The 14,581-nt window shown below is 37.3% G+C and overlaps 1 protein-coding gene across 19 annotated transcripts in view; it reads left to right on the forward strand.

Annotated features, from left to right (window-relative positions):
* MACF1 (microtubule actin crosslinking factor 1) overlaps positions 1-14,581 on the forward strand; it is a 392,086-nt gene that overhangs the window by 126,017 nt on the left and 251,488 nt on the right. For 15 of the 19 annotated variants that reach the window (XM_074217596.1, XM_074217597.1, XM_074217598.1 and 12 more), the window contains exon 2: positions 12,004-12,065. In XM_074217596.1, coding sequence (XP_074073697.1) covers positions 12,004-12,065 — 62 coding nt within the window. Of the gene's footprint in view, positions 1-2,103; positions 2,452-3,334; positions 3,484-5,251; positions 5,974-12,003; positions 12,066-14,581 lie in introns of those variants that run through there. The other 4 variants (XM_074217602.1, XM_074217608.1, XM_074217604.1 and 1 more) reach the window with 4 other exon arrangements.

Consider the following 14,581-nt stretch of genomic DNA (forward strand, 5'->3'; position numbering starts at 1 on the left):
GTTTACAGCTCCACCAACAATGTATTAATGTCCCAAATTTCCCACATTCCTTCCAACATTGATCATTGTCCTTTCTGGTCAAATTGGTTAGCCTGAGAGATGTGAGGTGGTAAGATTTGTGTATCTTAAGAAGGAACTGGGCGCCTAGGTGGTGCAGTGGATAAAACACCGGCCCTGGAGTCAGGAGTACCTGGGTTCAAATCTGGGCTCAGACACTTACTAATTACCTAGCTGTGTGTCCTTGGGCAAGCCACTTAACCCCATTTGCCTTGCAAAGTCCTAAAAAAAAGAACTGAAAAAATACAACTCATTTTCACTTTTCTTTGGTATTAGAAGAGGCATACATTAGACATGCATGAATAATTATAAACCTCTTTCCAGACTTTGACTTCATGCTCTATGCATACTCAGCCCTGTTGAAGGCTACACCCAACAGCTCTAGAGCTGCCAGTCCTCTCTGCTTTGTACTCTTCACCCACCCCCACCCCCACCCCAAGGCTTCCCTTGTGAGCAATGGGGTTTATCAGAAGTTCGACCAGAATAGTGATGGGTCATCTGCCTTCTGGAGAATCAAGAGTTGTTTGTCCAAATTGTTCCTTGACTTCAAAGGAGTTTGTGCTTGTGAATTGTAGCTTCTAGGGACTTGGAAGGCAAAGGATGGGGGTTGAGATTCCTTAAGATTTATCTCCAAGGGGGCGGCTAGGTGGCCCAGTGGATAAAGCACCGGCCCTGGAGTCAGGAGTACCTGGGTTTAAATCCGGTCTCAGACATTAATAATTACCTAGCTGTGTGGCCTTGGGCAAGCCACTTAACCCCATTTGCCTTGCAAAAACCTAAAAAAAAAATTATCTCCAAGTTGGCTTTTCCTTCTTTTTTTGTCTCTTTGTTCATCCAGTAGTATCTCTGAAGGGTACTTCTTTCTGATGGGTCTAACTGAAAGAACTAAATATCTTTCTTGTTTATGGTACGTGGTATATAAATGCTTATTGCCTCCTTCTTGGTACCTGACTCAGAATGATCACATGCCCTACTTTGAGCTCTCATGTTTTAAAGCTGTTGAAATAATTTGGCAGTCAGATTATATGCCTAGAGAGAATAAGATAAGATGGTTTGCTTCCCAGGATGTAGTAAACTCAGTCACCAATGTGAAAGAATCTTTCTCTTGTTTGACAGTCACCTGGTTAATCCTGGTTTTTTGAGCTGGTTTTGAATCCTAGTTCTGTGTGACACTAAGAGTCATTTTATTTATTTTGTTGGCTGTCAGTTTCCTTATTTATAAAATGCAGCTACCACAGGCAATCTACAAGTATTTTGTTTCTTAGCTTTGGTAAAAGTGAAATGCTCTGGATTCCGTTGCCTTGTCCCTGCTCCAGCTTCATCTCTGCACAGTCTCTTTGTTAATTTTAACCTTAGCCACTTTATTTTCTTTTTCTCAAGACTGGGTCTCCTTGAAAGGTGCCTTCCTTACCTCACCTTAGTGTAGGATTCATTGAATCATAGGTTTAGAGTTCGAAAGAGTCTTGTAAGTATTCATTCTAGTCTAACCTCCTCATTTTACAGATAAAGAAACTGAGATTGATAGTAGTTGAAGTACTTTGCCCAAGGCCACAGGATAGGGTTTGAACCAAAGTTTTCTTCATCCAAATCTGATACACTGTGCATCCACTCACCCATCTTATCTATTTGTGGAAAATGAAGAACAAACTGAGGGAAACAGCCACAGTGACTTGAGAGATTGGTTAATGTGGGGATAGATAAGATTGATTGTTATTACTACTGTTGTTAGTAAGCAAGAGGGAGATTATTAGCCCTTTAATGGTGGGAACTGTATGCTGCATGAAGGAATGAACCAGGGATGGTTGAACTATTATAGGACCAGTTCATATAGATTAATACAAATTTGCAAGTTAAACTTCAAAGTTGGAGTTTCTATATATATATACATATATACATATATATATTATATATATATATGCATATATATAATATATATATATATCTATATATATGTATGTATGTATAACAAGACTGATTTGTTTGGAAACTTTGTTTTGTTTTTCCTCCACTCTCCTACCCCTCCTTGATTGTCTTGGGATTTTAGAATAGTATTAGCCAGGAGTCTTTCTATTTAGGGAGTCCGAGCAGAGGGCTAGTGATTACGCCTGCTCTTATCAGTGTGAGAGTTAGATTGGAGCATTTAACTGGGACAGAGCAGAAGCCTGGGATTGAATTCCAGAAACTCAGTTTTTCCTCTCCCTAAATTGGATTAAGAGTTTGTGAAGAAGCAACAGGCTGGCTGGGGTGTCCATTTGAAAGACCCTTCATTGTGTCTCTTCAAAATTCCAGTGTCTGGTACAACTAGCCAAGAATTGGACAACAAATTGGAGAAACAAACAGCCCCTGAACTGGTCCAGGCTGAAGAGATTTTTGTCACTGGCAGAGATAAGTCTGGTAGCTTCCGGGACAAAAGAGGGGGAAGGTCTGGGAGTGGAAAGGGGACTTGGTGATGCCATTTCTAATTGAGTTAGGGGAGAGATCTGTTTAAAATTTATGAGTTGTTGAGCGCTTTTTACTGTTTGATATTATTCCTCTCCTGGCTGGGATTATGCTACTTTGAAAAGTGGAACAGAGGTAGAGTGAAGACTTATCCTCCTGATAGAGCTTATCATGCACTAGAAAATCAAGATTTTTTTTTTTAGGCTTGGTGACAGTAAGAAACAAAGTTTCAAAGATCTTGGGCCATTGTGTTCTGCTTCCCATTACCCTTCAGTTAACTAACTTCTCTGCCAGGAGAAGACCTATCTGCTGATTGCCTTATATTGAACTGTTTGAGAAGAAACCACTGAGGAAGCAGGATGTTGGTCAATGTGTTGGCTGTCCCTGACTTGTCAATGCCACATTTAAAATGACTAGACCTCCAGAAAAGTTTATGAGAGAAACATCTATCTAATCAATATTTACCTTGCTATAAGGCTCTACTTTGCAATGCTGGGGTCACAAAAGGGCTTGGTCCTGCTTGAACTGGATTAATCACCTCCCAGGAACTGCCTTGTGGTTTTTCTTTCTTTTTTCCCTTTTGTTGCTCACAGAAGTTCTACTCCTTTGTAAATTGTTAGCTTGCATGGGGCTCTTTTCACTGAGCTGGTGCCATTTTTGGCCCTAAGTCAATTGCCTAGAAGAACTGGACCCATTTTTTTGGAACGCTGTTCTAGGGAGGCACTTCCTCACTCAGTTCTCTAGAGGAGGAGGTTCTTAGGAAGTGGTGGGTGGAGTTGCTTCTCTGAACTGTGTGTTTTTCAACTCAGCCTAGGGTTCCAACCCTTTTCTGTTGTAGCTACAGAGGGGCCAAAACCAAGAGGTACCTTGTGGATCCCCCTTTCTTCATAACTGTGCAGGTAGGAAGTAACGCAGAGTTCATGTGGCCCAATTATCAAGAGGAGAGAGAGTTCAACGCCCACCTGGTGTGCCGCATGTGCTGCATGGGTTAGTATCTGGAGCCTTTCCCTCCTATGTACCTGAAGGTCAGACATGACCAGGACTCTTCTTTAACTCATAGAAACCTATGGTCTTTGAAACTTTTCAAGCTTTGTAGTCTTTGGGCTCATTTAAATACTCCAGGGGAACTTCTATGGGAGGAGATGAGAGTGTAGCATGGTGACTGGGCCCAGCACATGGGAAGTGGGGGGAAACACTCATGTGCACACATGTGTGTGTTTTTTTGTTGAGAGAGAGAAATACTTTGGGGCTAGTTTGTGTGTTCACCTTATTTTGTCTCACTATACCGGGAAACCATGGTAATTTACCGTTAATATGGTTCTAAGGCCTGTAGTATATTTTTAGCAGAAGTAGGTAGGTTCCTTACAGTTTATTAATTTACCCTTGGACTAGTAGAAGGAACTGGTGGAGTTTTGGCCTGATATACTTTAGATGAGCCACTCAGGTTTGCTCTCTGTGTATCGTCTCTAATGCTATTGCACTTGAGTTCCCTAATGACTATATTTGGAGAAGGGAAAAGTTGATCTGGAAGCAAAGCTGTAAAGAAAAATTGGGAGTTAGGGGAAGAGATAAATGCTGTGATTTAGAAGGTAAAGAACCATATAATGTTGGGACCTACAGAGACTTGCTGTTCAGCCTCTTCATTTTAACTAACCGGGATTTAAGGTCTTGGTTGTTGAACTAGAACTAAAATTCCACTCCTTTGTTCTTTCTCCCTAATTTTGTACCTTTTTCAAGGTACAAAAATTTATATCAAGATCTCTCTCTCTCTCTCTCTCTCTCTCTCTCTCTCTCTCTCTCTCTCTCTCATCTCTGGGAGTCCTGGAAGATCTGTGAATAACTTTTCAAAGGACATAGTTTACTGAACGATATCATATGACTTTCCTCCCACCCCTGATTCAGGTCCCTTTTAGATTCATGTTATCTAATCTCAGTTGGTTCCTCATTGCTGCAAAACTTTTATCCTTTCTTGACTAACTGTGAATATCTTATTTCCATTAGTGGCTATTCCAAACCTATTTTATTCTCCTTAAAAGTCCCTTTCACTTTTCTTTCTTTGCTTCCCACTTTCCTGAGAAAATGAAGGTGTTCAATTGGAGCTTCCTTATCTTCCACATCTCACAGCTCAAAGTCTACATTTTGACCCAACATTTCTCCTTTTAACCCCTCAACCTGAACTCCATATCATCTCTATTTCCTCCTTTAGGAGATTAACTCATCTATCTTATTTTCCCCCCTCTTTCCTTTTAGCTTCTCCCCATAATATTGTTTAATTTCCTACCTCCTTGTTGTATATCTATCTTCCTTCTCATTGCCTGGCTTCTAGAATATTTAGTGATGTCTTCTCTTCCTCACCAATCAATATATCAGCCACATTTGATAGTATATGCAGCATTTCACTCCCATGGTGTTCCACATCTTCAAAGAAGGAAGTAAAAATACATTCTTTTATCTTTTCAAGTGCTAAGTTTCATAGTTATTGTAACTAAATATATAGGATTCACTTCCTTTTTTTTGTTGTTATTCTTTCCATTTACATTGTTGTAATAATTTCCTTTACCATGCTTCTCTGTTTAAGCCCTTAAAAATCCTTCTTATGCTCCAGATTTTTCATATTTATCATTTCTTCTGAGATAACTGGGTGGTGTAGTGAATGGAGTGCTGGAACTGGAGTCAAAAAGACTGGAGTTCAAATACAGCTTTAGAAACTTAATTGAAATGTGATTCTGAGCAAGTCATTTAAGCTCTATTTGCCTCAATGGTAAAATGTGGTTAATAAGCTTGTAAGAATCAAATGAAATAACATTTATAAAGTGCTTAGCACACAGTTTTTTCCTTCCTTCCCTCTCTTTTTCCTCGCTCCCACTTATGGTGCAGCAATATTTTATTTCAATCATGTGCCATAACTTGTTTAGACATTCTACCATTGATGGGCATCGACTTTATTTCTAGATCTTTGCTACCACAAGAAATGTTGCTTATAAATATTTTGATATGTGAGCTAACTTTCTTTTTGTTTTTGACCTCGATAAGGTATATTCCTAAAAGTGAAGTCTCTGAGTCAAAGAATACGGACGTTTTAGTAACTTTTAAAAAGCATAATTCCAAATTACTTTCTGGAATGGTTGAAACTAGTAGTAACCAAGTATTAAATTTCTCAGTCCTCAGACTCCTCAACTTTGCTAGAGCTTTTTCTATTGTTCACTACCCCTTTCTCTTGGGACACTTTGTCTATAATATTATTTACTCCTTTTATATGACCATTCTTTTTTAGTCTCTGGTGATTAAGCATTATCAATCTTCTACACTCCTTGCATAAGTGTTAGACACCTTCCTGGGTCCTCTTCTTTTCTTTCCTTTGCTTCATGGCTTCAATTATCTTTTCTAAGCAGATGATTCCCAGATCTACATATCCAATTTGAATTTCTCTCCTGAATTGTCCTGCATCATCAAACTACCTGCTCTGTCAATTGTCAGGTAATTTTTACTTTTGCCTTTAAGGAACTTATATTCTAATAGGGAAAGATCGTAAAAAGGAACTGAAAAGTAGCAGATGAAGGGAGGTATCCAGAAAGGGTCATGGAGTAAAATTTGGAGAGTCAATAGCACAGTTAAGAGAGAAATTAAAAATGACTTCCTTTTTTTTTTTCAAGGAGTTTCTAAGAGGAACTCACCGATGGGTTCAGAGATGGTATATCCTTACATGGTGGCTGTGACTTTAACTTGACAATTCTACCTCTACCCAAGTATTCCTATTCTTTTTTGGTATCATGGACCTCTTGGGCGTTTGGTGAAGACTATGAATCCTTTCTTATAAGATTTTAAAAGTATAAAATAAAATACATTGGATTTCAAAGGAAACAGCTTATCTTGAAATGCAGTTATCAAAATAATTTTCTTCTTTATGAGTATTTTCTTCAAGTCCCAACTAAAATCTTATTTTCTTTATGAAGCTTTCTCTAACCCCTCCGAAATCTAGTGTTTTCCCTCTTTTAATTATTTCCTGTTTGTCCTCTGTGTATTTTGTATTTATTTGCTTGCTTGTTCTCTGCATCCTTAGATTCTGAGCTCCTTGAAGAGAAGAACTGCCTTTCTTTGTATCTCCAGGACTTAGCAAAGTGCCTGTTATATATTAGGTGCTTAAATGCTTACTGATTAAATGCTTACTGATTAACTTACTGACAAAATATTAAAAACAATATCAAGACTCTCTGCTCTTGAACATCCTTTTTGAAATCTGTTTTCCTTTCATTTCATTCATAAAAGGTGCTGCCTTAGTTCAGGTTCTCATCTGTTTCAGGGGCCTACTGAATGATGGTCTTGCTTCAAAACTTTCCCTTCTCCTACAGATGTCAAAATAAACTTCCTAAGGCATAAGATTAAATTATATCACAATGTTGTTTCAAAAACTTTCAATAGCTTCCTATTTTTGGTAGGTTGAAATACAGTCAGACATTTAAGGCTATCCATAATTTGACTTCAACCTACTTTTAAAACTTATTTCATACTATTTCCTGCCATACAGAACACTTTTACCTTTCAACTTCATTCATTCACAGTTGCCATTGCCATACTTAGGAATGTACTTCATTTTCATTTGCTCTCAGAATCTTTAGGACCTTCAAGGGTCAATTTATTTATTTTTTATTATATAAATATTTTATTTGTTTTCCAATTATATACAATAGTAGTTTCTTGTCATTTTTTGATAAAGTTTTGAATTTTGTACTTTTTTCCCCTACCCTTCTTTTTCTCCCCCCTCACCCCCACAGAAGATGATATGACAAACTTTACATTGTTTCCATGCTATGCATGGTTCAAAATTCAATGTAAGATAAAAGACCATATCCTTGAGGAAAAAATAAAATATTAGAGATAGCAAAATTACGTAGTATATAAGAAAATTATTTTTAAAAAATTGAAGGTAATAAATAGTCTTTGGTCTTTGTTTAAATTGCATAGTTCTTTCTCTGGATAAAGACAGTATTCTCTGTTGCAGATACCCTAAAATTGTTCCTGATTATTGCACTGATGGAATGAGTAAGTCCATTAGGTTGATCATCACCCTCATGTTGCTGTTAGGGTATATAATATTTTTCTGCTTCTGCTCATCTCTCTCAGCATCAGTTCATGCAGGTCTTTCCAGGCTTCTCTGAAATCCCGTCCCTCCTGGTTTCTAATAGAACAGTAGTGTTCCATAATATACATTCCCCAATTGATGGACATCCTCTCTATTTCTAGTTCTTTGCCACCACAAACAGAACTGCTTTGAATATTTTTGTACAAGTGATGTTTTTACCAAGGGTCAGTTTAAATGCCCTTTCTTCTCTGAACTCTTTACCCTTCTCTTTGTTTCCTTGTATTCTACTTCTTTGGGTCCTTGTTATATTGGAGAACAGTGATAATTTCATTTTTATGTTGATATTTCTAGTGAGTACCTTGCATGTTGTAGGTGCTAGATGAATAATTTTTATATTGAATAATTATATCTATATTTCTGTCTATCTGTGAAGCCCATGGCCCAAGGAAGCAATAGCGTACAACAAGATTGGTTCATCTTACATCATATAACCCACTGAAACCCCTAATATTATAGGCTCATTAAAACTAAGAGTGGGAAAAAAACTTTTAGTTTATCTAAAAGAACCAATTCTCTCATTTTGAAGATGTGGAAAATGAGACTCACAGAGATTAAGTGACTTACCCAGGATCACTTAGGTTGTCAGTAGGTTTGTTGTAATAAACCTAGCTCCTTTTTACCCTAATGCTTACAGATTAACTTTCCTAATTTCCTGATTTGCTTTCCTAAAGTATAAATTTATATCTTTTCTTTTTTACCCCTATCTTCTTTACTCTTTTTCTGTTTATTTCTTAATTTTCCTGTTCCTCTGTCTTCCTGAACTTTCTTCCTTTCTTTTTTTTTAAGGTTTTTGCAAGGCAAATGGGGTTAAGTGGCTTGCCCAAGGCCACACAGCTAGGTAATTATGAAGTGTCTGAGACCAGATTTGAACCCAGGTACTCCTGACTCCAGGGCCAGTGCTCTATCCACTGCACCACCTAACCACCCCCTTCCTGAACTTTCTGTCTTTTGCCTTACACCTTCTGTCTAACCTGCTTTTTTTTTTTTTTAATCTCTTGCTTACTGTTATTTTCTAGCAAGTGAAGACATTCCTGCTAAGCTGTTCATATTCATTTAAACTTAGCCTCTTCCTTTTTGGATTTTTCAACAAATGCCCAAGAAGCCCTTCTTGGAGTTCTTGCTCCAGTTACCACTGATTTTTTCCATGAAACACAAGGAGCCTTCCTAGAAATCTTCAGCGATTACTCTACATTTTGTTTAACATTTTTGGTATAGTCTAAGGGATGATCAATAACTTTGTTAATGTGTTTGTTCAAACAAGAAACAAAACTCTTCTTCCTGTGCAACTATTAGGAGTTACCAGATAGGGCTTTAGGCCTTTATTTGGGGATATACTTTGGAATGAGACCAAGGACTTCCTCATTCTGTATTTGAGGGAGGGTCAGAGGCTTGTAGTAGAGTCCTTAAGTGATCTATGATTGGAAATGAATAAAAGACCCTTTGAAAGATAACTTTTTAATGGATAACTGAATTCTGGACATTGAAAACTTGATTGCTTCCCCAGGCTGTTCTGTAGAGGAGTTATCACAAACTCATTTATTTTCCTTCTAGATTTATGCAAAGGTGCTACCTCCCAATGGTACAGATACAAATGTCTATGTAGCAGTACTGTTTTTTCCTCCCTCCCTGCTTTCCTGGAGGTTTATCTCCTTGGTGCTGAACTTAGTACATGGCTCAAAGTAGTTCATAATGCCCAACCCACCTGACTGTAGGGGCTTACATCAGTGTACTAATATACTTGGTTGTAATAATATGATGGCAATAATACAAGATCTATGAGGCAATCCTGTACAATAGAAAAGAATACTCAGAGATTTGGGTTTGAATCTAGACTCTGACACTAGTTTGGTTATCTTGGATTATGTCACTAAGCCTCACTACTTGCATTGTCTACCTTAGCTTACAAGAAAAGGATTTGTAAACTATAGACAGCTATGGAAATGTGTTATTATCATTCCCATTCTACAAATTAGGAAAGTCTCTTGAGTGAAGTGACTTGTCCACATACAAAGGATTCATCCTTGGCCCTCTGGTTCCAAGTCCAATGATTTTTCACTTTCTAAGCACCTAGTATTGGGTGCTTAGTAAATGTTTTTTTATGGATTCATACAGATTTGTTTATTTATTTGATTTTTTAATAGTGAATTTTTCTTGGTTCTAGTTTAGAGATTATATGTGAAAGCCTATGTTAAGCCTCAGTTTTCTTGGTTAGAAAGTCTTGGCCTCTCCCCATGTAAACAGTGTTGCTGGGCATTTAAATTTATCTGCTGACTTATTGAGATCTTATACCTGTAAATCATAATTTTCTTTTATTCTGTTATTTAAATACAGAAGGAACTGATGCCACTGCTAGATAGAATCCTCCAGCTTAGGAGATTGAGGTTCTTAATAATCCTTTTTCAAGGAGCTTATGTTAAAGGGCTGATTTTAGGAAGGTGAAGTCAATAGCAATCTGGGTTGCCAGTAGTAATCATATTTATGATTAAACCTCTAAGTTGAACTGGGGTTCTTTGTGCTGGAAGATGACTGACTGGGGCTATCATGTTGCCCCAGTGTGTTATCTTCCCAGAAGGACCTTGAGCTGGGGTTCTTACAGATAATGGAATTAGAAGAGGGACATGAGAGTGTAGGTAACATAGTTAGCCTAAACAAAGTCAGAGAGCAAATTGCTTTCTTTACCTTTAAGTTGCTCTTCAGTTATTACCATATTAAATCTGAATATATTATAAAAGGGACAAAAACAAACTGTGTATAGTAGGGAGAAAAACTGCAGGTTCACAATTTCCCTTAAGATCTTATTTTTGTTTTTTTATATATTAAAATAGTTATGTTTGTTGATTAAGAATTATACATTCCTTCTTCAGTTTGGTTTTTAAGGAAAATTGTGTCTGGAGATCAGAGATTTTTTTTAGTCAGTGATAGTTTGTATTACCTAGATATCTGGGGAATAGATATTAGTGGTATTAATGAACAGTTTAGTCGGGGCAGCCTGATGGTACAGTGGGTAGAGCACCAGCCCTGAGTCAGGAGGACCTGAGTTCAAATTCAACCTCAGACACTTAATAATTACCTAGCTGCGTGGCCTTGGGCAAGTCACTTAAACCCTACTACCTTGTAAAAATAAAAAAAAGTTTAAAAAATGAACAGTTAGTAGATGAACATTGTAGACCTCTGTAGATTTCTACCTCAGCAGAGATCTACAAGGCAGAAGGGTCCTCTGCTCATACTAGCAGAAGTTGATTGAAATCTTTCAGGTTATATGGCAAGAAGAGGTTATTCCCCAGGAAATCAAGAATGCCTACATTGCTCATCTCTATAAAGGAAAAGAAAACAAATTTTCCTGTGACAATTGCAGAGGAGTCTTTCTCGTAATCATTGCTGGCAAAATTCTTGCCAAAGTCCTTAATCAACTGATCCTTCATTTGGAAGATGGTTTTCTACCTGAGAGCTAATGAGACTTTAGAAAGGATTGAGGAATGGTGAACATGATGTTGGCTGTCCAACAACTCCAGAAGAAATTCCAGGAGCAGAATAGAGGTCTTTACATAACAATTGTTAACCTAACCCTAACCTTTGTTATTGCCAGGAATGAAGGCTTAGGAAAGATTAGGTGAAATTTGGTTGCCCAGCAAAGTTCATCAGTATTTTATGGCAGTTTCATGATGGGATATTTGCACCAATTCTAGATAGAAGTTGATGCTCTCACACTTTCCTGGTCACCAGTGAAATGAAGCAAGGCTGTATACTTACTTTTTAGTATGAGGTTTTTCTGCATTGTTGTCAGAAACCTTCAGAGAGGATGAAAATAGCATTAAAGTCATATACCACATTGATAGGAAGCTATTTAACTTGAAAAGGCTACTAACCAAGGCTAAAATAAAGGGAGAGTTGATGCATGATTTTTTGTTCATAGTGATTATGCATTCAGTGTAGCCTCTGAGTCTGAGTTGTTTTGGATTGATTCTCTGCCACTTGTTCTAAATTTGGCCTGACAAGTAACACCAAAAAAAATACAGCATCTTTATCAGCCAGCACCACACCATCCATACATAGAACCATTGTTTATAGGAAATAGGAATATTTTGAATGCTGTGGATAAATTCACTTAGCTTGACAGTTGGCCATGATTTAATCTATTCATTCCCTTATTCATTCCTTCATTTATTTATTTATTGTGTTTATTTTTCTTGCTGACTTCTGAGTGTACAGGTTGCTCCTCAGATTTTCAGTTTCCTTTCTCCCTATTTTTGGCAGAATCCATTTCTACCAAGGTTTCTGAGAAAATTGGGGCATGGAATAGAATAGGTATGATTAGTCTTTTACTTGGATAGTACTAACCAAGAACCATCTTTGTGTTTTCTTAATAGATGAACGAGACCGTGTACAAAAGAAAACATTTACTAAATGGGTCAACAAACATTTGATGAAGGTAAGATTCTCTTATACATGCCACTCTGAGCATTGTTTCTATGGCAGCTATATATTTTCTTTCAACTCTTCTCTTATTTTAATCCTGTTGGTCCTGATTGAAGTGTTCCAAACATAGTATTTGGATAATTCAACATTGTGTCCCTTTAATAATGACAGCACATACTTTTGTTATAGTTTTTCATAATTTATACAGCATACCCATACTTATTTTATCTTCATTATATTATAGTGAAGTAGGAAAGAAAGCCATTGTTATTATGCCCAGTTAAAACTAAAGAAACTGAGGCTCAATGAATTTAAGAGAAGTTCCATGAAGATTAAGTGGTAGAACTGAGACCTTCAGAAATCAAGATCTCTGAGTTCTGACTCATGTACTTGTGCAGGTATTTCTTTCTATTTCAGGCTGCCATAGTGTATAAATCATTATGGGGGGGGGGGGGCTGGAGGTGGGGTAGAAAATAAAATTTGGGTATTTTTTTCATAGTCAAAGCAGAATCAGAATAATGTAGATAAGATCACAAGAATGACTATGAGGAACTGGGCAAGTCCCTACCCTTCTAAGGGCCTCAATTTCCTGTTATGTAAAATGAAGGGATTAAACTATTTTAGTAAAGACCTTTGTGATCCTTTTAGTTAGACATTCATGATGTTTCCTCTATCTCTCTTCACTCGATATTCACAATAAATAATTCTATTAATATTATTTTCTAGAGATGGAATGGGGATATCCAAAATGACAATATCTGAGATTTATAAAGTACTTTGCCCCAAGAATCTTAAAGTAGTGTACAACCTATTTTAATTTTAATTTTTCCTCTTTTTATTGATATGATCCCTGTGATGTCTTTGTGAAGTAAGAGAGTTTTATATTTAGACAAATCAAGATAAAAGGGACGTACCTAAGGTAATATAATGTACTCCTAGTGAGCCAGGATTTTAAATGAGTCTTTGAGTTGTGAGCTTGATCCTGAGTCAGCCAGACCAAAACACTGTAGCCATGTCCTTTATTTTTCTTGGTGTATTGTCTTGGTCTTCTAGGATAACTTAAGATATCCCACCTTATTTAGCGTCTGTTCCCTAAGTTTTTGATGGTTGAATATAAATACTGTGGCTCACTGCTGCTTAGCTGTAGCTGGTGCTGCCTGGTGGATCTAGGCTTTGGTATTGTGTAGTAACAGGAGTCTGTAGGAGAGAGGCACCAGGGGAACACACCATAGCATTGTTAGAAATGGGAGATCAGCCAGGCTTTTGCTTAAGTCTTTGCTAATTTCTCTTCTTTTCTTCCTTCTTCTACTCCTCATTCAAGTAACCATTTTCCACTGGGAGACCTTTCATAGATTCTAGTTCATAGTTTAGAGATAGGAGAAGAAATCATAGAAATGATTTAATCCAAACACTTCATCTTACAAATGAGGAAACTGGGACCTGCACATAACACATGACAGATAGGAGCTAAACCCAGGTATTCCACCTGCACACCCAGTGTCCTTTGTATTAACTCATGTTGCCTCTTTTCAGAATTCAGTTATTTAATAAAAATAACAACTAGTATTTATATAGAACTTTAAGGTTTACAGAATGCTTTAAAAATGTTATCCTCGTTACATTTATCCTTACTACAATCTTGAGAGGGAGTTACTATTATTATCCCCTATGTGAGGAGGTGGCTAATTGATACAGTAGATAGATCGCCAAGCCTGGAGTCAGGAAGATTCATTTTCCTGAGTTCAAATCTGACCTCAGACACTTAATAGCTGTGTGATTCTGGGTTACCCTGTTTACCTCAGTTTTCTCATCTGAAAAGTGAGCTATGCCATATCTTTGCCATGAAAGTCCCAAATAGGATCATGAAGAATTAGACAGACTGAAAAATGACTCATCAACAACAGACTAGGAAGCAAAATCTCTAATAAAGTGACTTGTCCAAGTGTCTGAGTCCAGAATTGAAGTCAGTCTTTTTGATTCCAGACCAGTGCTTTAATCTACTTTACTACCTAGCTAAAGCAAATAATTATTTCTTCCTTATGGTACTATTTCATGTTAGAAATTGTTTCTAGGGGCGGCTAGGTGGTGTAGTGGATAAAGCACCAGCCCTGGAGTCAGGAGTACCTGGGTTCAAATCCGGTCTCAGACACTTAATAATTACCTAGCCGTGTGGCCTTGGGCAAGCCACTTAACCCCATTTGCCTTGCTTAAAAAAAAATTGTTTCTAATATGTGAAAAGTGAAGAACAGAAAAGGTGGATTAAATGTGAATTATAATGAATTATGTTTCAAGTTTACAAAACACTTTCCATGTGTAATCTCACTTGATCAGGCTGAGAGGTTAAATAGCTTATCATATGGTTAGTGAGTGCCTAAGGCTACATTCAAAGTGTATATAATTATGATACAGGTAAAGTGGGATAAGATCAAAGCAGACAAAGGAGAAATTTGAGGAGAGAGATAACTTTCCAGTGGAGATCAAAAAAGGCTTCATAGGAGGTGGATCAGTATCAGGCCTTGGAAGGAAGAA

This window comes from Macrotis lagotis, chromosome 1 (assembly GCF_037893015.1).
Source record: "Macrotis lagotis isolate mMagLag1 chromosome 1, bilby.v1.9.chrom.fasta, whole genome shotgun sequence".
Taxonomy (NCBI): domain Eukaryota; kingdom Metazoa; phylum Chordata; class Mammalia; order Peramelemorphia; family Peramelidae; genus Macrotis; species Macrotis lagotis.